The sequence below is a fragment of the Mchenga conophoros genome, linkage group LG4, assembly GCF_057382185.1.
Source record: "Mchenga conophoros isolate Kocher_MC1m ecotype Shallow Benthic linkage group LG4, M_conophoros_male_GT1.1, whole genome shotgun sequence".
Taxonomy (NCBI): domain Eukaryota; kingdom Metazoa; phylum Chordata; class Actinopteri; order Cichliformes; family Cichlidae; genus Mchenga; species Mchenga conophoros.
This window is the reverse complement of record NC_140529.1, coordinates 20,849,014-20,876,120: the sequence shown is the minus strand read 5'-3', so window position 1 is coordinate 20,876,120 and position 27,107 is coordinate 20,849,014. Positions and strand designations below refer to the sequence as shown.

At 40.9% G+C, this 27,107-nt stretch overlaps 1 protein-coding gene across 4 annotated transcripts; it reads right to left on the bottom strand.

Annotated features, from left to right (window-relative positions):
- Positions 1–7,560: 7,560 nt before the first annotated feature.
- Positions 7,561–25,178, bottom strand: nacc1a (nucleus accumbens associated 1, BEN and BTB (POZ) domain containing a). Of its 4 annotated transcripts, XM_085270919.1 has the most exons (9): positions 24,917–25,178; positions 24,850–24,854; positions 20,699–20,853; positions 19,191–19,469; positions 18,395–19,025; positions 18,043–18,213; positions 14,657–14,762; positions 14,362–14,459; positions 7,561–11,571 (listed from the first exon to the last, which is right to left on the bottom strand). In XM_085270919.1, the coding sequence occupies exons 1-9, from the start codon at positions 25,102–25,104 to the stop codon at positions 11,261–11,263; spliced, it is 1,944 nt and encodes a 647-aa protein (XP_085127045.1). In that variant the 5' UTR covers positions 25,105–25,178; the 3' UTR covers positions 7,561–11,260. The 4 variants fall into 4 exon arrangements, with proteins under 4 accessions (XP_085127045.1, XP_085127044.1, XP_085127042.1 ...); XM_085270918.1 differs by lacking the exon at positions 24,850–24,854 and having other exon boundaries at positions 24,917–25,092; XM_085270916.1 differs by lacking the exons at positions 24,850–24,854; positions 24,917–25,178 and adding an exon at positions 24,258–24,644.
- Between the last annotated feature and the right edge of the window lie 1,929 nt (positions 25,179–27,107).

Genomic DNA, 27,107 nt, shown 5'->3' with positions numbered 1-27,107 from the left:
TCGCTTTCTAAAACATCAGATATGTATCGGATTCAGTACCACATACGAAAGTGACCCAGATCGGATTTGAAAATATCGGATTTGTGCCGTTCACACTGTCATACCATGATCGGATATGGGTCGCATAGGGTCAAAAAAATCGGATTTGATGCGCTTTCGCCTGCAGTGTGAACGTAGCCTAAGAATCTACTGGAAAAATAAGCAAAGACATCCACCATCTTCTGGATTACTGACTACCTGACATATACAGTGGCTTGCAAAAGTATTCGGCCCCCTTGAACTTTCCCTCATTTTGTCACATTACAGCCACAAACATGAATCAATTTTATTGGAATTGCACGTGAAAGACCAATAAAAAGTGGTGTACACGTGAGAAGTGGAACTAAAATCATACATGATTCCAAACATTTTTTACAAATAAATAACTGCAAAGTGGGGTGTGCATAATTATTCAGCCCCCTTTGGTCTGAGTGCAGTCAGTTGCCCATAGACATTGCCTGATGAGTGCTAATGACTAAATAGAGTGCATCTGTGTGTAATCTAATGTCAGTACAAATACAGCTGCTCTGTGACGGTCTCAGAGGTTGTCTAAGAGAATACTGGGAGCAACAGCACCATGAAGTCCAAAGAACACACCAGACAGGTCAGGGATAAAGTTATTGAGAAATTTAAAGCAGGCTTAGGCTACAAAAAGATTTCCCAAGCCTTGAACATCCCACGGAGCACTGTTCAAGCGGTCATTCAGAAATGGAAGGAGTATGGCACAACTGTAAACCTACCAAGACAAGGACGTCCACCTAAACTCACAGGCCGAACAAGGAGAGCGCTGATCAGACATGCAGCCAAGAGGCCCATGGTGACTCTGGACGAGCTGCAGAGATCTACAGCTCAGGTGGGGGAATCTGTCCATAGGACCACTACTAGTCGTGCACTGCACAAAGTTGGCCTTTATGGAAGAGTGGCAAGAAGAAAGCCATTGTTAACAGAAAGCCATAAGAACATGTGGAAGAAGGTGCTCTGGTTAGATGAGACCAAAATGGAACTTTTTGGCCAAAATGCAAAACGCTATGTGTGGTGGAAAACTAACACTGCACATCACTCTGAACACACCATCCCCACTGTCAAACATGGTGGTGGCAGCATCATGCTCTGGGGGTGCTTCTCTTCAGCAGGGACAGGGAAGCTGGTCAGAGTTAATGGGAAGATGGATGGAGCCAAATACAGGGCAATCTTGGAAGAAAACATCTTGGAGTCTGCAAAAGACTTGAGACTGGGGCCGAGGTTCACCTTCCAGCAGGACAACGACCCTAAACATAAAGCCAGGGCAACAATGGAATGGTTTAAAACAAAACATATCCATGTGTTAGAATGGCCCAGTCAAAGTCCAGATCTAAATCCAATCGAGAATCTGTGAAAAGATCTGAAAACTGCTGTTTACAGACGCTGTCCATCTAATCTGACTGAGCTGGAGCTGTTTTGCAAAGAAGAATGGGCAAGGATTTCAGTCTCTGTGCAAAGCTGGTAGAGACATACCCTAAAAGACTGGCAGCTGGAATTGCAGCAAAAGGTGGTTCTACAAAGTTCTACTCAGGGGGCTGAATAATTACGCATACCCCACTTTTCAATTATTTATTTGTAAAAAATGTTTGGAATCATGTATGATTTTAGTTCCACTTCTCACATGTACACCACTTTGTGTTGGTCTTTCACGTGGAATTCCAATAAAATTGATTCATGTTTGTGGCTGTAATGTGACAAAATGTGGAAAAGTTCAAGGGGGCCGAATACTTTTGCAAGCCACTGTAGACCACAGGAATTGTGATTGGAGAGTACTCTGTTTGCTTTGGTGATCTGTTGTACAGTAGCTCCACAGGGGACAGTGCCTCCACCGTGTTCACTTTGTACACCTCAGAGTCTCAACTGCAGATCATAACACCTAAGGAAAAACTGTGTGGTCTGGGAGATTTGTCTCTGAATGCAAATACGATGAAAGAGATGGTGATCACGCCCAAAAGTAAGAGGTTAGGAACACAACAGAATGATTCTGATCTGCTGCCGCAAGGACAGAGATAGGAAGTCTGTCATACCGCATTTAGCAACTTTTTATAACACAGCACATCATGTCTGGCAGTAAGTCATCTGCTCTTTAATTGTAACATTTTATTTGCCATTTAAAATTGGATTTTTTTTTTTTTAAATTTTAATTTCTTTTTCTTTTTCTTTTTTTTGCTGAAACAAAATCATAACAAAGCATTTCCTGTCTTAACGAGTGGAGTATTCAGTTTTCTGATAATTGTAGTACACGAGAATAAGCTGATGCATTACGGCTGCCTTGCATTTTGTTCTGGTCATGCATTATTAATGTCTTCATTCAGTATCAGATATCTACATTGCATTTCAAATTTATCAGGCAATGCATTACTTTACATCAGTGAGGCATCACTTAAATCCCAGAAAAACGAAAGCATTCCCGAGCTACACACTAGCCATTGCCACAATTAATTGCAATTTCCAGCATGACAGTCATCAAAACATAACACCAAGGTAGCAAAGGAGTGGCTAAAGAAGAAACACATTAGTGTCATGGAATGCCCTAGACCAGCGGTCCCTAACCTTTTTTGCGCCACGGACCGGTTTATGCCCGACAATATTTTCATGGACCGGCCTTTAAGGTGTCGTGGATAAATACAACAAAATAAAACTAGTACCGGTACCGAAAAAAAGAAATTTATTCATAACACACGTGAAAAGACCAAGGAAAACTGAGTAAACGATAAAAACGATAACAAAATAACACTGAAAACAGATAAAAACCCTGAAAACTATACATTTCACACCTGAGCCTCAGCTCTCGCAGCCTGGCACCAAACGACTCACGGACCGGTACCGGTCCGAGGCCCGGGGGTTGGGGACCGCTGCCCTAGACAGTCTCAGGACCTCAATCCTATATAAAATCAGTTTCTTTCTTTCTTTCTTTCTTTCTTTCTTTCTTTCTTTCTTTCTTTCTTTCTTCAGAGCTTGAGATGACGGGTTTAACACCTTTTTATCGTTCAGTGTTGGATGCTTGGAAAACGCTGAAGATTTTCTGTGACCCTGACCCTAGACCTGGCCTGTGGCTTTTTGAGGAACCATTGTTTCACAATGACTTTTTTGTACGGGATTGTTTGCTGTCATTACCTGGAATAAGGACCAAGTTCATTCAAGCTGGGATTGTGAAACTGGGTCACCTCGCAAGACTATCGATAGAAAGGATGTGCAACCTTACTAACATCAAGTCCACCAGGATCTTAAAGAGGATCCTTGAAGAGGTCTGGGAGTCCTTACCCGTGTCACTGAAAGTATTTGCTGGACGCTGCAATCTGGCTGACCAGTGGCATAATGGATATGAGTACGTATTTCCAGTACTTTCAACTGTGCCAGCTTTTGATGGCTGGCATGAGGAGGATGGACTGCTTCTCTCTTTGAGAACACCGGTGTTGGGTGTTCTCAGTTCATGTGGGAAGAAGCACCTGTATCAAAGTTGTGTCAAGGTGCTGAACTTGTGCTCTCTAGCAGGGGTCAGGGAGTCGAGGTGGACTCAGGTTTTTGGTTCAGACCTTGCCCCGAAGGGCAGATGGAGGGTCCTGTATAAGCCACCCGCTGAGAAACGGGTGGGTGACCTCCAGTGGAGGATTATACATGGATTGATAGCTACGAACAGACACAGAGCTTTGACCCGACTAGGGGTGGATGTCTGTTTTGTGAACAACAGGAGTCACTGGAACACTTGTTTTTGTCCTGTGTAAGGTTAAAAAGCCTGTTTAGTTTATTGCAGGAATGGGTGGAAGCCCTGGGTGAGCGTTTTTCTATTGCTGTTTTTTTGTTTTTAGTCTTAAGTACAGAGCTTCTAAAAAGAAGGCTCATGTCTTAATCAGTTTCCTTCTTGGTATGGCTAAGTTAGCAATTTGGAAAACAAGGAAGAATAAAATGCTTGGACAGGGTTGGACTGATGCAGCACTTAGTTTTAAGGGGTTAGTTGCATCAAGATTGAAAGTGGAGCATGCTTTTTATAGTGTAACTTGTAATCTACATATGTTTACAGATTTGTGGTGTATTCAAAATGTTTTATGTTCATTGAGGGAGGATGGTGCACTTGTTTTGCGTTTTTAGAGTACTATTATTATTTAGTGTATTTGTTTTGCTAACTACACGTGGACCTAAGTGTGTGTGGGTTTGGGTGGTTTATTGTGATGTTTCCTTTGATTTTGTGAGCGTTTGTTTGTATTATTGAATTGTGATATGAATAAATGCGCTTGTTAAAGGTCTTTCTTTCTTTCTTCTATGTATTCATTATAGGATTGGCCTAAAGCAATACCTTCGTGGTCCACAAGGGGGCAGCAGCCATCATGTTGGAAGACTATTTGTTTTGCGCAAGCAATGCTTGTACTCCACATCTGAAGAATAGCTTGCCATCTACATGGGAATGTAACAGTAGAATAGTGTAAAATATATATTGGGTCAAAAGGTCTGAGAGCAAGTCTAATACTATAAACATAATATTTTTTTTGCAACATATTTACTTTCATGTAATCATTTTATTACACATTAGTTTCAAATTTTAAATAAAATGTTTAGTCAAAAATTCCACTTTAATCATTCCACTTAAAAGCTTAAACTTTACTGGAGATTTTTGTTTTTCTCATCATAGAGGGAGAAGACAGGGAATATTGAGAGAGTGAAGAGGGATAAATAACATGCTTTTAAAGTAAAACCAGCCAGGAATCAAGCTAGGGACAGCTGAGAAAAATTTAGGCTATGTGATAGATATCCTAATCAATAAACTGTCACAATCTGATATCTCAGTATTTGCTAACTTCTCAAGTTTGTGAAAAATTGAACAAGCTATTATCCCTGCTTGTCTTTCTTAGACTCTAGGGACAACCGAAAGGTGGCATATAGTCTACTAGTGGAGCTCCAAAATTTGAATATTGTGAAAACGTTCTTTCCTTATTTCAAAAGTCTGCCTCTTAAATCCTTTGTTCATTACACTGACCTTTCCCAAACATATCTGTGCTTTAGCACTTGTGATTTGTTTTGCAGAAATACATTATATTGCCAAAATTATTCACTCACCCATCTAAATAATTTAAATCAGGTATAAAATCAAGCGCTTAGGCATGTAGAATGCTCCTACAAACAATGGTGAAAGACTGGGTCGCTCTCAGCAGCTCAGCAAATTGATAGTGATAGATGCCACCTGTGCAACAAGTCCAGTCCAGTGAGCGCTGATAACAAGCTGGGTGGACTCTTTAGTCCAGAGAATGCAACATCATGTTTTTCAAAGAAATGAAATAAATAAATAAATAAATAAAAATCAGATTTTTGACTTAGCCTCAGTCCAGTTCCCCTCTAAAGAGGGGCAACTGCCCCCAGCTGTAGAGCCATTGTATAAACTAATTGTTTGTCCAAAACCTTTGTTTTCTTAGAAGAGATAATGATACAATAAATAGTTTTAAAGTGTGTTTGTGGATATTTTGTTGACTCCATTTACATACTGGGGATTTTCACATACTTCACTGAAGAGGTATCTGCCACTCTGCCTAGACCTGTTGCTCCTCCTTTGTCCACCCATGTACAATTTTCTAAATCAGCCACTGGGTAGCGCCATCTGAGGGCCCAGCAATCATCATCCAGTATTAATGTTCATCCTTGTCACATGTGCACAGAGAGCTCCCTAGATTCTCAGAATCTTTTGGTCACATTACAAGGAAAGTAACGCTTGCTTTGTCAAATCTAAAAATAGACATATATATATACACCAAAATAACATCTCTTTCATCTCAGACAGCACAGTCATAAAGCTCCTGGCCTTTCAATTAATATGTGCATTCAGCCTTTACATTTCTGCCATGTTGTGGCCCCTAGCCAGCTTTGTTGCTGAAAGCTGTGATTATTTCAGTCTAATAGCTCTCTCTGTAATACAGGTGTGTCCATCTCCTGTTGAATATTGACCGGAGCTGGGCAAGCTGAGAGACCAGCGGATTTTTTCTGGTGGTTTGCGCATGAGCATTATAGATAAAATTGAGGGCAGACCAGAGTGCAAGGAAAGTTGGCACTGGCTCAGCTTTACTGTTCTGAAATCAGTTACGACCTGCGCTTCTTATGCAAACATGGCTAGCATTTGCAAGTAAATGAGCTTCGGTGCTTTAACATTGTAAGAGATGAGTTTTGTCTTGCTAACCTTGGCTAACATGTGATGCAGAGAAGATAGAGTTGGAAAAAGTTGTTAATAGCTTCCTTAGTACATTCATATAAAACACTGTATCCATGATGGAGATGGGATGGCAGCTCTTACCATGTCTGTTCTAATAAATCAAATTAGCCTTAGATTCGATTCAATTTCAGATTAGCATCTTTGAGAATCTATGAATGTAATACACTTAACCATGTCCCTCAGTGCTCAAGCCTTTTAGCTGTTTTAAAAAAAAACCCCAAAAAAACCAACCCACCCACCATTAATATAGTTTAATCAAGATTTAGGCCTGGGGTTCTGAGCTCATGAACAACATTTGCTTTGGTTTAAAAACTAAAATGTCTCAGTTTAAACATCTGATATATTTACTGTGAACAAAATATCATTTTATTTAACATGCAAACAACTGCATTCTGTTTTTCCTTTTACATTTTATACAGCATCACAACTTTTTTAAAAAGGTATTTCAAACAAGAGATTCAGAGGTTTAAATCCTATTTAAAATCCTCTTTACCACACACTCCATTACAATGGCAGCCAACTAAACAGCAATTTAACAAGGAGCCAAATCTTTGATATCAGATGTGGGTTATTGTATATAGATCAGTTCTTCATCTAGAAACCAATTTATAGCTGTATTTCCCAATACTCCAGTTTTAATGTTTGCTCTTCATCAGTATAAGATTACTGTAAATATCACCATAAGGTTAGATTTGAGCTGTTGAGCTACAAGATCATACAATGTTTGAACAGTTTCAGTGATTTAATTTCCTGTATTTGTTGTAACACTGGGTGGTGCACTTAACAATAGAAATTTAAAAGCCTACATGACACTTTTCTGTCCTGCATGTTTGACATCTGTTTTTAAAACAAAGATTTAAAAAAAGGTCATGCATGCAATGAAAATGGAGACAGTGACGGTGCTTCAGATCCTTTTATCCAAATATGAAATATAACCCATTATTTAACACCTCATCAGGAAGCTCTTTTCAAGCATGTCAAAGCAAAACTGTAAACAAATGATGGCAAAAACAACTGTGTGTGACACGTTCATACAGTATGAAAGCGACAGGTCATACATGACAGCTTCCAGGTGTGAACACTGAAGCGTTGAGTTTAAATTAGGTTTATGAACGGTGCTTAAATAAATTACATTAAAGTACACTTCTTCTTGCTGTGCTAACCACAGTAGTGCTAACCATTGCAGAGCTGTGTCATTAAATCATTTGCAATAAAGTAAGATTCAATTAAGTTCACCAGTGAGCAAACGCCATGAGAGCAAATGACATTAAAGCGATTAAGGAAACACAAAAACGAGGAGTCTTGGAGAAATTGTTACAAATCTTTTATTAAGATACTCATTATTTGTTCCATTTTTGACATTTTCTCTATGATTTGTATTCATTTATCTTAAAGTTGTTAATGTGCAATTACCTTTGATAATGTTGGGTCACAGTTACAGGGCTTTCACAAAGTTATTGGCACTTGGAACACAGAAAGAGGATGAGCAGTACAGGAGGTCCACTGGTGCTACAGGGTTACAGAGGGCAAAGAGCAGGGGCAAAGACATGGGCAGACCAATAACTGCACAGGTTGTGAAGAGAAGCATTGTATCTGGGTAAATATATACCTCATGCTGCGAGTGCACAACAAACAAACTATGTGTGCGTCTATATATAATATACAGTATTTATCTATACATGTATATAATCATATTTATCTATGTACTGTTTAGTGACAAAAGGTTCCCAATGCCGTGCCACACCTTATCCATTCAAGTGTGTAGGTCTACATTTTGTAAGTGTAAACACGTACGCTGAAAGGTAGAGAAATTGCTTAGAATGTGCAATAAAAAAAAAGCAAGAGAGCTCTCAAAAGAACACAAATTAAAAACGAGTAACACCCACATACCTAGTGATGATGGAGGACTGAGCAACTGAGCAATCAAGTTATGAATAAGGGAGTTTTTAGCTGTCAGTGAACTTTTACTTCAGGGTGAAACCCCCGAAATGTCCCGGAACCACATTTTATTTCAACTGAACTTGTTAAACTGATGGCAACATGGGCCCTAATCACTGTTTATATGTAGTAAAAGCTTTGAAGCTGCAACAGCAGCATAATCTTACTAGGTCAATGGTGCAGTGGGGACATTTCCGTATACGGGTTGGGCAGCTGCTTCATTAGAGTCGACACCAATTCACTGGCGTAGCCGAGCTCTCGTTAATGACTCACAATACAGTACAAGTCATTCAGTGGGTCACAGTAATATGATTACTGTGGGAGACAAACAGAAACGTGTTTCTCACGTTGAAATCTTAATTGGTCATATTTTATCTTATTTGGAGACTCAATGACAGAGTAATAGCATGTAACAAAGCAAACTTTTCAGCTGATTATGGCAACTTTAACATGCCTGGCAAGTCTGGTGATTTGAAAAAAAATTATAGTCATACTTAAAACAATGTGAAGCAACATCTTGTGAAAACCTCTACACAAATTAAAGCTAGACATTATAATTCAGCTCAAACATAAACCACTGCTTTGCCTTTATGAAGCGCATGAATAAACTTGGAGGAGTGAAACATGACACCAGCTGCATAAGGGACAGGAAGCACAACAGTCTTCAAAGATACTTGAGGTATGTGGGGGAGGGGTGCTCATGTGGCATCTACAGTCAAATGCAAAACTGAGGTTTCTTTGTTATTACCCTTAATGAATGCTCACAAGGTACTGCATTTATGTTTCATCCATATACTGTATCACCCACCTAAACCAACCTAGAATTTGAAACAATAATGAAAATATGCTGAGCTAGAATCTTTATCATGCCACTAGTCATTTTATTTCTTTTCAGTAAGACTTAACTGCCTTTGATAGGAACCATCAGCATCTTCCTGGCTTTCAAACTCTACCTCTCTACACAAAAATAGAACCTCTATGGAAAAAAAAAAATTCCTGAAAGAGAAAGTAATCAGTCCGTGCGAACGTATCAGGTTAAGAACACATTCCGAGTCAGACCCGGACTACTTTCAGGTTTTTCCACCTGCAAATGTAAGAATGAATCCCCTGTACTGACCTCCGTCCTTAACAGATTAACATGCATTCAGAAGGTTTCTAGCAAACACCAACTTCCACATACAAAAGGTCAGTTGTTGACATTTCTTAAATCAGACACATTCAGCAACAGAAAAAAAGAAGAACACTTGGGATTCAACTCAACAGTCTTCTTGATTATTTACAGTAGGCGTTCGTGCCACTACTAAACAACAAATACAGGCAGGCATGGGAGAAAGAAAAAACAAAAAAACAAAAAAAAAAAAACATCAAGGCAAATTCCACCTAAAGGGGTTTGATTGCTACACAACACTTCTCAAAAGGTGCATGAACTACTAGTTCTTCTCAATAAGGTGCAGAAACCACCACTCTTATCGCTCATGGAAGGTGCAAAATCATTTCAAACTTCAAAATAAAACTCATTTTGAATTTCCAGATGAAAGAGGTGGTGCATTGCATACATGAATAAGCCACACACCAAAGACACATCTTCACAATACAAACTTGGCTTTCTTACCAGAGAACTATGTCGAACACACACATACACACAGTACCATTAAAACCTTTTTGCTTCAAGCAGCATTGCCTCCCTGCGACATCACTGTGCCCACCAGCTTATTGACGTCAAGATTTGAAAGATGCACTTGTTCATTTCACAATTATTTCTTGTGAACGTCACTTTGTTCCTCCCTCCTTTTAGGAATTTTTCTTCGAAGGCTAAACTAGCAGAGCTGTCAGATAAATGTAACCTATAAATGTCCAAAAGTAATCTTCAAAACTGTGGGCCAATGCTGTATCAAAGGAGGCGAATGTTGCAGGTTCACAACCTAACAAGAAATGCTAATCATAGTCACAGTCGTGCCAGCGGAAGCAGTCTTATTATTCCTTTAAAGATAGTGGACAAAAGATGAAATGTGTCAAATTTAGCAGTTCAACTGCTCATTCCATCACTTTCACTGTAAAATAAGGATAAAAATAAATGACTGAGGTTCTTATGATAAGACTCCTTTCATTATTATTATTGTACTCCTGCAAAAATAGCACTTTTCCTTACTTGACAAGCCCTCTTTCAATAAAAGCTGAATACTGAGATTTTAAAACAATCCCTCTTGCTCTCTTTGCTCACACCATTCTAGGCATGGGCACTTGTATAAATATAGTTTTTGTCTTCTAAAAATATGACCAGCTTTGATTACCTGTTGCCCTTCAAATTTCATTTTTTCCCCCCATTACAATCTTCTGAGTAAAAAGCTTTCACCCTTCTTACTGGATCACTTTTCAGTTTACAGACAGAGAAACATGCAAAGAAAATAAAAATAGGCAGATGAGATATATTTCTATAAGACAGCACACAGTGAAACACTCGAGTGAGATTCTCTGGTCTCAAGAAAGGTGAGGTGAGGCTGAAGAATACTTGCAGGGTGATCAGTGGAAGATGCAAGAGGAGGAAGAACAGGTAGTGTTACTTTGTTTTAATAATGTATCTATTTTGAAATTTAGTTTCTTTCCCGAGGCTGGAATACAAGTTGTCAGGGTTGCATAGAGAAAAATGCCACCGACACTTACATTCAATATACCCGTCACTTCTGCTCCTGGAAATCTGTCCATCCAGCCATCTCTTCCTCCTCAGGCTGCACCAGTAACTCCCTGCCCTCCCCCCAAACCACCAGCACCTCAGGGAATGTATTTAATATGCAACAGTGGATGTGTTTACACACCTTAAAAAGACAAGGGGAGGCAGAGGGCAGTTAGGACACAACTAAAGACCCTCTTACGCCCTTCCTTTCCTTGATTACCTCCATTATACAGTCAAAGCAAAAAAACCTTAAGTTTTCAAGTCCTGGTTACATCAGGGCAACAACTGTTGACCCTAACAGTGTAGTATAGACAGTCAAGATGTGAGAGATCAGCGTGGGCCAAAGAGTGAGAAGGCAAGCGCAACTGGGGAATACTGTTATGTGCGTCACCAAACATTCAAAATAACGGTCCTCCGTCCCCACCCACACCTGGTAGCGATTCACCTGAAGAGCCGCCCGACTCCATACCAGCACCACTGGCGGACTCCAATGAGGCAGGGTCGAAGGTTGGATCCGCCCCCAGGGCGTCTTCCTCTGTCTTGACACCATCAGGAAGGAACGCAGAGTAAGCGTCACTTTCCGCCATCAGTAGCTTTAGCTTGGGTATCCAGCTCTTACGGACCACACGTCGGGCATTGGTGCACATGTCGGCTGCAATGGCGTTCATCTCGCTCTCCTTGAAGCTGGTTGCGAAGTTCTGGCAATAAACTGACAAAAAACAAAAAGGGGGGGGGGGGGGGGGGGGGAATAATTAGGCTGATCACACTTTTATGATGTGACTGGAGCCAAGAACGAATTTCACGAGTGTACTGACAGATCCTTTTGCCTGTCTTCTACCCACAACAGACAAAAGCATCCCTTTCACCAATATTTGAATGAAGATGGATTTATTCTAAGTACATGCACATACTACAGTATGATCTGATCTATTTGTGATGCTGGCAAAAAAAACCTAAAAGGGGTAATAGGGGTTAATAAATATTTTTAAGGACTATACTGGATTATATGGGACTGACAGTATAAAAGTGAGTCAATTTTTTATGGACCGCCTGCAATGCTTAGGTCCTGCTCTAAATTTAGATAGTTGCCAGGCAACATAATATATCAGATATATTCCAATATTCAAGTTTTGTGGATATAAATTAAATGCTCCGGTCACAGAATGAAAACAATACAATGTTGCAAGGAGTATAAATGCAGAAATGCTAAAAATCGATCATATTAATCCATTTGTAGGTGGCTCCTAGGCAGCATGATGATGTCCCAATGGCTGATATAGATAAGAACCTTCAGGAATCTAAGACGTACCTGTGTGCCAGGTTTAGCTGCTGAACTAAAGGACTAATAGGCACACAGAGGCCTGCTGTATGAGAGTTACAGTGTTTAGGGAAATGACTACAGCTATGGCTTTTTCTTTTTGATTTTAACCACGACAGTCTCTATAGAAGTTTGCACACAAAAAACTTCCGACAGTTTCAAAGGAATCAGAAGAGGATATTTCCATAGTTGTTCCTATTTATGTGTAGCATACAGCATGAAACAGCCTGCTTTAGAGGTGTTCACAGAATTGGAATTAACTCTGTGGCACAGTCGATGGAAATGCCTGCAGAGAGAGTGCGGAGAAAGCAGAAGTGACAACCAATAGGCAATATTCCTGTGTTATTACCTGCGTGTACCAAATGATCACCTGTGCTATTTGCTTATTGGCACAGTTTGATATTACACAATCTCCGCAAGTTAAAGAACACTGCAACTCGACTGGATCGGACATCTTCCTTCTCATGAGCACCTCTGCTGAGTAAGTTCTAGAAATGATCAGGGCTGCAGAGCATATGTGAAAACGACTCATGACTGACAAAAGAAAGTCTATTCAATATGCGAATCAACACTTGCTCGGTTTAAAATTCAACTGAAACACTTTAGACAATTGCAATCTTTTATAAACACCAGCCAAGTTATTTATCCAGCTGTCTCTCATGTTCAGTGTTTATTATCCTGGCTAACGTTACAGTATGCAAAATGCATAAGAAAACCCCAGCACATGTGGCGTGACCTCAACAAAGCAACAATTGTTTTGCTGACTGATTTCTAGTAAAAATCTACTTCAGGGGAATGTTTTTAATATTCACTACTGAAACAGAAATTGCTTGGTTTAAGTAATGGGTGGCACAGACAGTTTTTTTTCTTGTTTTTCACCCACAGGGGTTTTGGCACATCACCTACATGTAAGGTGCCAAGAGAATGATAGAGTATCCCCTCCAGGCATGTTCAAAGACAAAAATGCTATGATTTGCATAATATTTTGGGCAGGAGATGTTTTTCTGCAAATAAAAAAATGAAAGTAGTTCTGTTACCTTGTTAGAAATTCTAAAACAAGGTCAGGCTTCAACTGGCAAAAACCTCAGTGGAATACTGAACCCAAGATCCAATTAATGTAGTCCAAAAACTAAATGTGAAAAGCTAGCAAAATGTAAACTTTCAAGTCAACAGGGACAAAACAGTCACATTTAACTTGTTTACTGGCTCACACCACAGTAAATATGCTCTGTACTGGGCAGAATAACGACGTGGCATACTCCACAACTCCATCAGCTACAACCAGTCATGTGATGCATGTCCATTTTTAGTTTGGTATGATCCAGTAAACAAGTGAAATATGATTATTTTGTCTTTAACAACTCTAAAAATATATTTTTTGCTCAGCCCTCGATTGCAAACATGAACATACATATTTTTTTTGGTTTAAGTTTTACACAAAAAGACTGCTGAAAGTGTTTCATGTGCTGCTGAAATGCTATTCACAATGTATTATGTGTGTTGTGCAACACAGGCTTCAGACTAGTAGTGATGTCACGAGTCCCGCTCACAGCTACATGTCTTTAAATCTGATTTTATGGTGAGCATGGATACATTTTCCACTTTCAGCAAGCTTTTACTGAAAAAGCACAAAGCTGTAAAGAAAAAGGGCAACTCGCAAAACTCAAAACTATAGAACGTCTGAACAAATAATCACCTCACTATAAGCAGGACAATATCTCTGTTCTGGTGTGTCTGATGTCAACACTTGATTTCAGGGTGAATGTTACTATGTAGCGGTCACAGAGTTATTGCCAAACACTAATCATACCAATGCAAATCTTATTTATGCTTTTAAAACAACAAAACCAAAAAAAAAAAAAACTATGCTTGTTTTGTTGCTGCTGTGAGGCACGTTGTAATGTGGATTTTTTTTAAAAAAAATTACCAAGTATTAATAAAGATTAATATTATTGTTGTTACTATTAGTACTATCTAAATGTACCTAAAAGGAAAACTGAGACATTACACAGCTAACTCATTAATTCAGCTACGATTATGATACGGCTTAGTTTACAGTGTAAATACACAGTGTGTGCATGCAGTGTGAATGCATGTACATTCCCCTCCATCAGTACATGCACAAATTGTTTGCATGCTTGTGGGCAAACACCCACAGACAGACAAAACATGTACGCTCACATTTGACTGCATGGAGCACTCTGTTGTCCAGGGGCTTGCGGCTCGGGTCATTGGTGGACGAGCGAATCCCTGTCCCGCAGCTGTTGGCCAGAGTGTTCCTGATACATCAAAAAAATAAGAAAGAGGTAGACAGAACAGAGGAAACACAAAAATAGTTGATTTATCCTTCATATGCCAGCAGATAAAAAACAAAAAAAAAGGAAAACAAAAAAAACTTTAATTTCTATATTAAAACTACGCTTTGCATGAAACACTTGCATAAATAGACCCAGACAAATCGAGGGAAGAAGCAAACCTGTCAAAGAAGGCGGCCAGCAGCCTCCTCAGCAGCACCTTGTGTCTGGTCCCTGCACTCACATGACAGTTCATTAGCTGAGCTCGTGATATATACACAGAAGTACCTGCAAAGAATCCAGAAATAATTGAGACCATTTATTATCACTGTAGATTATCTACTGAGATTATCTGCTATCTCGTTTTATGGCATTTCCCTTCTTCAACTTTTGTGGGTCAGGTACAGCAATGATACAGTCAGGATCTTCGCTTTCGGTTACTGGAATGGAGAGTTTATTTATCTAGCAACAGCTCTGATTCATATCACACTGCAGCTGTGGGTGGGGAGAGAGAAGCCTGTGCGCCAGTTAAATGTCACAGCTTTGAGGTTTGATTTGGTTTCATTACTTCAGTTTATTCCTTTGACTTTTACAAATGTAGTATAAAACTACCCTGAAACACTTGCTTCAGGTTGCTCTGTCACAGGCACATGCTGCTGCAGAGTGAAGTGTGTAACCCCACTGGTAAGGTAACACGCACAGTCACAGTATGTCCTTGACATAAACAAACTGAGTCACATGTGCAATACAGCTCTGCTTGCCAGTGCAAATCTCAGTCATCTGAGGACAGCGTCCTCTGAAGATATGAATATATATCAGTGCTACCTGCCTTGTCCTATTTAGACCTCATACTATACTGCCTATATGTATTTAATAGTTCAGCTCTACCTTTAACCATAATGTCATTCATTTCCAGACTGCAGACTGAGGCAGATAAAACTATTCACCTAAAAACAACACTAAAATAAAATATTTATTTATTTTTATTTTATGTTATATAAGATTTATCTGTCCTCTTCCCCTTATCTTTATCAGGGTGGTGGGTGTGCTGGAGCCTATCCCAGCTATCATGGGGTGAGAGGCAGGGTACACACTGGACAGGTTGCCAGCCTGCCGCAGGGCTAACACAGAAAGACAGATAACCATTCACACTCACATTCACACCCATGGGCAATTTCACAATTATCAGTTAAAATAGCCCCACTAACTGCATGTCTTTGGACAGTGGGATGAAGCCTGAGTGCCCACGCAAAAGTGGGGAGAACATGCAAACTCCACACAGAGAGGCCCTGGCCAGATGTTGGAGTCAAACTCAGGACCTCCTTTTTGTGAGGCAACAGTACTAACAACAACACCACCCTGCTGCCCTTGTGATATCAGATAAATATATGAATAAGATAAGTTAGTTTGATAACATATTTCTGATATATGCAGTACTGTGCAAAACTCTTAACCAGCTGCTCATTTCTTTATCTTTAATTTTGCTTCCAAGGAGCCAGACTTGTAATTTTTTTTATCGTGGTCTAGAGCAATAGTTCTTCCGGCTTTCTGAAGAACTACTTTCCCTTGGACATCAGCTTCTTTGTTTATTCATTTTCAGTCCTTGTTGCTGACCATTTCCAGAGGAAGGATTTTTGTATGTTAAGTCACTTAACACTGACTTAACTAAAATTAAAACTAAAAAAAAAGATACAGTATCGTATTGTGATATTTTGTGTGGCGATATCAGGGATACCAAATATCGATATAGTACGAAGAAGCAGGCTCGTATCATCTGACAGGAAGCAACCTTTCTGCAAGTAGTCGCAGCCTGACTTGGACTGACAGCAATCTCCCTTAGACAAAATACTGAAGGTTTACAGAAACTTTTAATTTAGAAATGCAGACAGATTTCCAACATGTTGCAATCAGTCTGAATGAGCCTTTATGAAGAAGGATAACTCGTGGGGACTCGACTCAGCTGACTGCCAGCTGGCTGTATTCTGGTTATACTCATATAGAACAGGAAGGTTGCTGAATACAAATGTAATTGTTTTAATAATTCAGGGACAGTGTTGGTTTGCTTCACAATCTAATTTTGAAGCAAAAAATAAATAAATAACTGAAATGAGATAACTTTATCGTGTTGGATAATATCAGTACAAACAAAGTTTAATTTTAGGGACATAAGTTGCAGTTGGAAATCGTGATAAATCACAATATATTTCACCGCAACACTCAGCATGTCACAAAATGTTAAAAATTGCAATAATATCGTACCATGAGTGAAGCATTGTGATAATATCGTATTGTGGAGTATCTGGTGATTCCCACTTGTAGACTCAACACTGGGAGAAAAGGCTGAGGTACGCCAAATTACACAAGAACTGGACTGAAAATCAGTATCCACAGGTCTTATGGGGTAATGAACCCAATTTGGAATTCTTTGGTTCAAATTGTTGTCAGTGTGTATAGAGGAGGAGGACTGAGCATGCACAATGATATAGAGGAGGTCAGGAGAGAGATACAACACTGAGTGTCTGCAACCTATAAGCACTTCAGTCAGATGTGTTAGATATCTTGTTAAAACTGATTAAATATATGAACACAGAAATATATTGACAGATTTTGATCCATTATGCAAAACCATTTGGAAATCATCTAATTGGGAACAGCTCAATTTTTCAGCATGACAAGAATTCCTAAAACACTGCCAGCACAGTATAAGCAGGATTTGAAGCAGCTTGGCTATATTTACGAATCAGATAATGACCCAACGACAGTCTGGTATAAATGTATCTATGATTTCTGTAGTTTAGATCAAGGTAAAGACTTCATTTTTGATACACTTGTAGCAGAATCAAAGTATTTTTCTTTCTTTTTTTTCTACAAACCACATGCTAAATATTTTGTTTTGACACTTATGGACAAACAACAAATTAAAGAAGAAAATCCAACAACAGTATCAGGCCACCACAACAGCTATGCTGCACTTTAGATTCTCAGTCTCTGGTACTTCACTAGAAAAAAGATTTTTCCTGTTTTGTTGTTGATGGTTGACGATGGCTGTAGAAGATGCTTGATTCTCATCAACCATCAACCAATTCAACTCGACTGAGAAGAGGTGATTTAAGCCAAACAGTGAACATCAGTTTTATATCCAAACTATTCAGTGACCCCTTGCGCTCTGCAGATGGGTGGAGGACACCACTCCCAACAGGAAATGTTTCATCATAAGAAAAAGGAGATCACACATGGCATTTTCTTTCTTATTCCTTGCTTGCCTCTAAAGATACAAGCAGACCTAAACCACAAAAGCAAAACATCCCCCCCAACAGCATCACAGAGCTGCTGGATTCCCTTTAGTGTAAAGGTCGAGGGTTTCAGTTTTTCTTTCATCCGTCACCCACCTGCAGGTTTCTCATGTTAAGTTTGACATTTTGGAGACAGCGAGCCAAGACAATTCTATGAAATTTGGATATTTTTGTCTCTCAAATCTAATCATTTTGAATTTCTTTCTTTTCTTTTTTTAAATTTAGTTGTAAATATTGCTGTCTTTAGGTACACACACACACACAGAGAAACATACCTGAGACTAACTCTAGTTTCTCAGCAGGATCTCCTTCCTCGTATAGTTTGGGGTGACAGCGGTTGCCTATTTGGGCAATAAGTTCTGCAGGAAGACATGAAAGATCTCTGCCACGCATCCGACCTCGCGTCTCCGTGTTATCTGGTAGAGCCTCAACACGCTCACCAGCAGCTAGAAAATCCACATATGGAAAAATTTCGAATCAACTATAAAAATATATTTATGAGAATATTTTGTGCTGTTACAATGTCTCGACAAACCAAATAAAGGATACAAATATGTAATCAAGGTGTAATGAAAAACTTCAGCTAGATATATTTGTATGTGTTGGTATAACTATTCTGTCCATTACCTGCAGCTCCCATGTTGAGCATACTGTACATGGTGTACATGTTGCAGATTTGTCTGTACTGCTCCTCAGCACTTTCATCTGTCCCCTCCTCTTCTTCTTCGTCATCATGGTAGCTGATAGGTGAGTCACTAGCATAGGTACTCAGGGTGCCAGGGCTGGCGCCCTCTGACATGATAAGCCCTGCTGCAGAATTCCCATTGGTGCTGGCACCGCCACCAATCCCACCACCGGCCACCATTCCCACGAGGTTGGTCGTGGTGGCACCCATACCCACAGCCAGTCCGAGACCTCCGGGGCTCTGGATAGCGCTGCCCCGCACTGCCTCCTGGGAATAACGGGCTGCTTTCCTGGCACCTCCTCCTCCCCCTGAGCCTACCCCACCTCCATCTCGGGTGCTGCCACCCTCCCATAGTCGCTTGGCTACAGGAGTGCAAACCACTGAGTAAGGAGTGGCCGCCTCTGGTTGGCTCGCTGGCTGCTCCATCTTAACTCGTGATACCAGAGGGAGCGGCGTCAGACAGGAGGCGGGCCGGGCTGCACCGTTACTGGTCTGTGTTACAGGGCTCTGGGGCTCTGAAGGTGGGGCCTCCTCTCCATGAAGGCCCTGGGAGTCACAGCTGGGGGAGGATACCTACCAATAAATGCATATATCACCTTTGCGTCAGCAAATAGATAGATCTTACCTTGCAGAAAGTCTCAAAACAGAAATCTCAACCTGTAATTTACCAGTTCAAATTGATGAAACAATGACTTTAGGTTTTCTGCTACTTCACTTTCTATTTCTATTTAGCTTTACCTTGAGGAAGAATTCAGTGCCTTTCTCCATGATCTGTTGGATTTGCAAGAAGCCGGCAGTATACATGAGAAGAAACTGGTCCCCCACCGTCATGCTAAGACGGCCTGTGTAGCAGAAAGCCAAAATCTGCTGGAAGCTCTGAGGCTGCACGGCCGGCGGGAGCTCCACTACGGCTGGGCCGGCCTCACTGCTTCCGCCACCTCCACCATTGCTGTTGTTGCTGCTGCTGAAAAGATCCCGGAAATAAGAACTGCTAGCAGCCAGAACTGCTCGATGAGCCTAAGAAAAAAAGAAAAAGAAAACATAATTTAAAAATCATTTTACATATTACAATATACTGATTTATTAAGGGCTAGTGAGATGTTTTGGAGAATTTATTTTCTCACGGTATAGCTTCGTTTAAAAAAAAACAACAACAATAAACAATACTTTTAAGATTAGGTTTAAAACTTCCCTTTTTAATAAAGTACATAGTTAGGGCTTGATTGGCTGACCCTCAATCCTCCCTTTGTTACACTGCAATAGGCATATGGCTGCCCCTCCCTAAGCCTGGTTCTGATGGAGGTTTCTTCCTGCTAAAAGGGAGTTTTTTCTTCCCACTGTCGCCAACGCCCTTGCTCACAGGGGGTTATATGATAATTGGGGTTTTCTTTGTTTTCCTGTATTATTAACCCTTCTGACAGCTTTTGGTAAACTGCTTCTATACCAGGGATGGGCAACTCCAGGCCTCGAGGGCCGGTGTCCTGCAGGTTTTAGATATCACCCTGGGTCATTGCACCTGAATCAAATGATGAGTTCATTACCAGCCCTATGGAGAACTTCAGGACAAGTTGAGCAGGTCATTTAGTCATTTGAAACAGCTGTGTTGGATCAAGGACACATCTAAAACCTGCAGGACACCAGCCCTTGAGGCCTGGAGTTGCCCACCCCTGTTCTACAACCAGCCAATGATTTATTAACATATTGATTTAGTAGCTCTTCAGTGTACTTTCATTTTTAAAATACTAATCGAGTTCTTTCAATGTCCCTGAAAAAGAAGGCCCTACTCAAAGTGAAAGATCTCAGAGAAGGTAAAAAAACAAAACGTTAGAGGCCAATATTTAACTGAGGAATGAATACAATGCACAAATTACATTGTCTCTAATGGACAGGATAACTCAAACTACTCAGCAAATGAAAGAAAACCTGTAACCCGTAAAAAACAATCTTTAAAACAAACATTAATAACATCTTATATACTGGAGCTAGAAACTTGCACAAATGTGGATTCACACCGAATAATGCATCATCTGCCTCTGCTGCAAAAAGTTACATGTTGCAACATCCCCCCCACCCAAAAAAAAAAAGAAAATGTCCAAACAGCAGTTCTTCTGAAGAATAATGACGTTCCTTTTCCATGGAGCACGACTGCCACAGGACTTTTTGTTTACACTCGGGTCTTTTCTTCTTCATTATAACCACGACCTTCAGTCAGTTGAGTGCAAATAAGAGAAACAGTGCACCAGTACCTTGAAAGCATGGCCCTTGACCACCACGGACACATCGCAGTAGAGTCCCTGCAGCCGCTGCTCATTCAGACACTCTAGAACGTTGTTGCCGAAGTTTGGGATCGCCATCTGGAGGGTCTGGGCCATGGTGCGCCTATGCACACCACCAAAAAGGTCTTGTTGGGAATGAATAGAGACAGGCAGAAACAAACAAAGAGGACAAATGAGGAAGTGAATAGATCCAAATGCTGGTTACTGAAAAACAGGATTGACTTCATATATGGAAATACTGAGCCAAATTCCCACTCCCCCAAACACGCTCTTTTTCTCCATGGAATTTTTTCCCATGATACGGAAGAGCACCCAACTCAAACTACATGTATAATCAGACCTTTTTCATACAAAACAACTACAACTATTATCAAACCAACCCAAATAACGATGGTTGATATATTTCTTTTTGCACAGGATTTTTGTTTTAATTCAGGTAAATTCATTCTTCATATTCACAATCCAGTTCTTCATACATCTTAACTGAAAGCCTGTTCAATAAGGAGACCACACTAAACTAAACTTTCAGTGCGCTCCATGTTAGAACTTCTAATATGTAATAAGTAATTGGCAAACTCATGCTAAGAGAGTTGATGCCTCGGGTGCTGCCTCCTGCATGTTTCAGCTAGGCCACGTGTGAGAACGGGCAAAGATATAATCGCATGTGAAAACCGCCGTCATTTACCAAGTATGAGCTCCTTCCTGTTGGTCTTGCCGATATGTGGATAAACTTTGACCATGAGGCTGGTCAGAAAAGAGCAGGGCCGCCACTATACTTGCAACTGGTAACAGTTAGGAGACCTTTGACTGCACCACTACAAACAATATGTTGAAAGACCGTCTCCAGATCTCGCTTTGATTTGCCAAAGAACTCGGAATGAGAATATTTATGCGGCAACTGTGGAGTAGTTCTTCATGTGACATTTTGATACATAATAAACTTTCTTTGTGAATCACTTTTCAGTGGGTTACATCGCATTAATCATGATTGCTGTCGCATGTTTCAGCTTCATCTTGTTTCGTTGCAGTGATGACTCCCCCCCCAGGCATTGTGGAGTGAAGGTGTAATGTAACACAGCTACGTATGTTAAAAGAAAGAAAGCTCAAAGAGAAGCTAAACAGCTGAGGAATGTCAGAACCTCACATTAACACAATGCAATAAAACGCCGAGCAAATCTAACTGGCCTGTTTTATTACTGTTAGGCCAAAGTATTCATAATGAAATGCCTGTCTGTTAAAGGAAGGTTCCCCACAATTAAAACAATATATCTCTTGAAAAACCCAAACGACATGGGCCGCATTTTCTCCTTCGCACAGTCTACCGAATAGTATTGGCAGGCTCGCAGCACTCTGATATTTCAAACTAAGTTTTGTTGAAACTTCCACAGGATAATCTACATTTCATTAATCCTATACGTCACTTCAACCTTGCAGTAGCTGTTGGTGCTGGGCACCAACAGCTACTGAAAGCCTTTTTATTTTCTGTGTCTTCTGTGAGCTATAAAATCCCGTGTCCTCAGATAACTGGGTCATGTTCTGGTATTCTATGTGCAAACGTGTGTTTGTGTGTGTGGCCTAAACAAAAACCGCATAGCATGTTTCCATTCACTTCAGTCAACAGTCAGAGGCAAACATGCCCCCCCTTTGCCCCATATCCGCTCTAAGATTGATAGATTATCCCTGTCAATATTAAATTAAAATGAGCCAACGTTCCCTCTGCTGTGGCTATGAGGGCTATAAGCAGGGTATATTACATTACTCACTTGATACTGTGAAGGTATGTAAACATGCTTCGATGGTGTTACACCAGCTATGCTTTGTGATAGCACGTTCTATAAACAGCAATTTCGGAGGTGCTATTCACATGCATGTATATGCCCTCTGTACCCTCAATAAGAGCAATGCAAACAACAGATACATTGATCAGCCTACATGGCATTGCACTGCTCGTGCTTACTTAAAGCACAAGGCCCGTCATAAGTATTTCTATGCGTGCAGATGAGGGTACAGGCCTGCAATGCAGAGATATATTACCACTTAAAAGTGTTGCATGAATGCTTGCTGAACCTACATGCACCCACACATAGAGCGTTATCAGTGTAAGATACTATCTGATAATGTGAGAGCAAAGTGACTGAAGCCCACCCTGTGAGAGGCATAAAAAGCAAACTTTAGTGTGACTGACTGATGAGGGTTGAAGCGAGCCAGCCCATCATATCCAAAGCCTTTCATTTGGGACCTCGCCAAGCTCCAGGGTAAAGAGAAATGCTCTCTTTGTCTCCATCTCACTCAAGCTCCCCTCTCCCTCATACTAAAACACAGATGCGCACACACACAAACTCAAACAAACCCACAAAAGGCACACTGAGTCACACACAGACATTAGACAATACTGCTTGTTTACAGTTTGGCGAGCCACAGTAAGCACACATGGTTGCACATCAAGACACACAAACACTGGGCCGAGAGCAGGGGTGTGTTTGCACAGTTTGCCCCAACAGTGAGCGAGAATGCAAGCGTGTGCACGCACATGTGTGTGTGGCCCTGTGCACTAAGGAGGGGCAGCGGGGGCCTGTAGGGATGAGAAGAATAATCTCAGGTCCTTAAATATATACAGTAGAGTGCAGCAGCAACAGCGTGAGCAAATGAAATTCACCCCAACTAACCCTGTAGCTTAGCTCTCATACCAGCCAGCCCTGGGAGGAAAGTAGGTCAGACATACAACATACTAAAGACCTTACACTTTTAATAGCAGCCTTTAGAATATTTCAAGGGGGGCTAAGTTGTGTTATGATGGACTGGTTCTCAGCCTATTTTGAAACTTATTCCACCAAACTCTTATGTTGGTTCAAACCTTTCAGATCATTATGTGGAAAAGCCCCTCATGCAGCTGGCACACACAGTTCCCTCTATAGGCATTTCCTCATTATATGCGCCCATGCTTGCATAGCTGTGCTCCTGGCAGGCCTGACTTTTGCTTATCCTCACAGCAAGAAGGCTGATTGTTTTACAAACAGACTTTTTTTAACTTCACATTTCTGATTTTTTTTCCTTTAATGTGTGTGCCTCTGTGCTGAAAGTGTTGCCAAATAACGTGTAGAAGGATAAGGAGTTGTTTAACCCACCTGGGGGTGTCCGATCCGTGCCTACCCAGCCGGGAGGCTACTGGGAGGTAGGGACAGCATGGATGCGTTAAGGGGGAATCCAGGATGGCGTGCGATTGTTTACGTGCCCTCAAATGGCAATCGGTTAGACGAATCTAAAGTAGTTTTACAGGAATCGGGCCACTTCGGGAGTCCCTATCCCCCCTCCATTCCCCCTCCTCCAAGTGGCTGTCAGCGCTGAAATATCTGATTGCCCTCTCCTTCCATCCGCAGCACGGCCTATGGGAGGTGGCTAACGGCTAAAGCTAACGCCACAGTTAAAATATTTTGGGTTCGCCCGGCGCACCATCCACCTCGCGCACACTCAGCCCCAGCTGCACAATGTCAAGCATTTCCGCACTCACAAAGGTAAACAAAGCACTTACTGGCCGAGCGGACGAGGTAGCCGTGCTGCGACGCCGGTTAGTCAGGCCCAAAATGTTGCTTATTTAAATATTTTGGCGACGGGGGAAATCGCTCCCCCTGCCATTCTCCATTCTACCGACATCAACAGGTCATCCCAGGACACGCAGCAGCTGAGGGCGAGCCAGACGGAACCAGTGCGGCACGGAGCAGGGGGGGTGGTTGGTGGGGGGAGCACAACAAGGCACAATTCTTTTTGCAGCCGGCGCTCACAAGAGCTGCCGTGCCAAAAAAAAAAAGCGAGAGACAGAAACAAACGGACTGCCGTTGAATTTTCTCATGTTTTGTGAGGCTCGTTAAGTTAAACGTGTTCTGCTCCGCTGCTGATAACGAGCTATATTTTTATTATAATTATTATTGTTAGGCTGAAAAGGGCAATAGAAAGTTTAGATTGTGCCAGCCTGGACCAGCTTTCCCCTTAAAGTCGCGCACTTATCCCAAACTTTAATTGCCCCACTGCTGCTGGTGCTTCTGCTGGACTGCCCCCCCCTCCTGCTCCATCAGCCTAAAAAATCTAACGGTGACCACCCACTCCTCCTTCTTCTCCTCCTCCACCGCCGCTGCCGCCGGTGGATCATCAGACGACCCTACCGACTGACTGACGGCCGAACAAGACACTCACCCCCTCGCTGGGAAGCTGATGCAGAGCGCTGGTTCGTTTTTCCTCGCTCCGGACAGCCATTCAGTGGGAGCGGAACGGCGATAGAAGAGCCATCGAGGGCGGTACAGTATCCCAGGGGATTGCGGAACGCAGAGCCACCGATCGCAGCGAACAGCAGAGGAGGAAGACAAGCATGACGCGCTCGTCATTCAATCGCATGATCGTTGAGAGCGCAGCCTCAATTTGGGGGAGACCTATCCCACGGCGTAGACTGTTTGCGCATTGGCACAGGCTGCGTGGAGGAATTAGTCTGAGTCTCTCTCTCTATCTTGCTCTCTCCCTCTCCGCAAATGAACTATGGAAGTAGGCCGTGTGTATGTGTATATGTTTCTCTCTGTGTGTGTGTACTTATTTAACTTAAGTGAACTCCGCGGGCGCATATAAAGTAGCGATAAAGCCGCACCCTTGTTGGCTGTAAACAAGTGAAACCTATGATACTTATACAGGCATATTTGCACAATTGGCATACAGTTATAAACCGTGCAGTGGCGTTATTTATAGCACCCTATCTATAGAGTGCTCTGTTCTATGAATTCTTTCTTTTTTTCACCCTGTAAGCTGGAGGCACAGCGAAATCAAAATCCGAATGGACACAGAGTGCACGCAGAAACGCAAGCCTGTGTCATCACAGGTTTGTTAATAAACGCCATCAAAAGAGCACATTCCCCAAACGTGGACATCATCATAAGAACAAGAAAACCCTATGACTATATATACTTTGATAATATAATAATTCCATCTGGCACTTAAACCTCGCACTATTCTGTTCACGTGCTTTTGCCAAATGCATATTTCAATGTGGGTACCTAAAAGGATAGTATCCCACAATGTTAATGTTAATAATTTCACTCGACCCTGTCAGCAAAGATACGGAGAAAAGCAACATTAAGTAATTAAAGACTCTCGAATGGTATTCTGGGAATTATTTAACTCAAATGTCAGTAGCAGAGTTGGTTAAGTTACTTGAAAGAAGTAAATAGTAACTAATTATTGATTACGTCTCCAAAAACTAATCCAGTTACTTTACTCATTACTTATTTTCAAAAGTAATTAGTTACTTAGTTACTTTTAAAAAACGTGAACCTGTATACGTAAGAGACCTTTAGACCTTTCAGCCCAATTCTATTTTTTATGCATAATCCATCATATAAAATTGAATCAAATGGAAAGCCACTTTTTAAAAATTGTTTTATGAGTTTTAATCTTTTCATTTTATGCACAAAAATTAGCAAAAATTAATTAATATTCAATATTTTATGCCTTTTTATACGTGTTATATCAATTTTAACCTCCTAGGACCTTGCGTCCACATATGTGGACATCATTTTGGGTTATTTAGATCAAAATACTCAATTTTGCTCTACAAGTGCCTGATATCCACTTACGAGGACGTTATACTGCTACTGTTCCATCTAAACTTTAAACGAATGTCCTCATATGTGGCTTTCATTTTTCTCAGAAACAAAAATGAGGTAAAAAAAAATATCTCGTAATTCTTTGTTTTTACATTCATCGGGCCCCAATATGCTCAAATATCAAAGAGAAATTAAAAATGCATGCCGTGGAAGAGTTCGAGTCTTAGGAGGTTAAACCTTTTGAAGACAAATGTAAGAAAGTTGCTGATGAATTTCAACTCAGTGCTTCTTCTGGTAATAATCTGATGTAGAGCATTAAGATTTGAACGTGAGTTTGTTTTACTTTGATTTGCATTGCATACTTTCAGCACATTCAGTCTGAAATAAAATAACAGGCAAGGCATGGGTTCAGCAGTGACTTCATCTGTGTTACTGAAGTTAACTGATTGCTGATTACCTGAGAAACAGGTAATCAGCAATCAGTGGAATTGACTGGAATTGGCCCCCTAATGTCAACCTTGGTAACTATTAAAACTGAGGAAAGTCTCTAATACACAAATCAACATTTTCACTGGTCTTCTGGTCTTGGCCCCTCAAGTTACCCAGGGGCCTCTGATCATGCCTCCTTTATATATATTTTTTCACTTCATTGAAGTTTCCTTCAATGAAAGGGAGTAGGACAAATGCAGAATCATTTCAGGAGTGTCACCCCAATACATTTCTCACCAATACATTTCCTCCTTATCATTGTAACCTTAATAGCATTGTAACTTTACAATAATGCACTTATTTATCCA

Bases quoted from the DNA above. Each gene is read 5' to 3' on its own strand.
- nacc1a (XM_085270919.1), bottom strand. From the start codon at position 25,104: ATGACGAGCGCGTCATGCTTGTCTTCCTCCTCTGCTGTTCGCTGCGAT. The intron at 18,214-18,394 runs GTAATGGACAGA...TGGATTTTCTAG, and splicing joins GCTCAACATGGGAGCTGCAG to CTGCTGGTGAGCGTGTTGAG. The intron at 14,763-18,042 runs GTATGTTTCTCT...GATTCTTTGCAG, and splicing joins GAAACTAGAGTTAGTCTCAG to GTACTTCTGTGTATATATCA.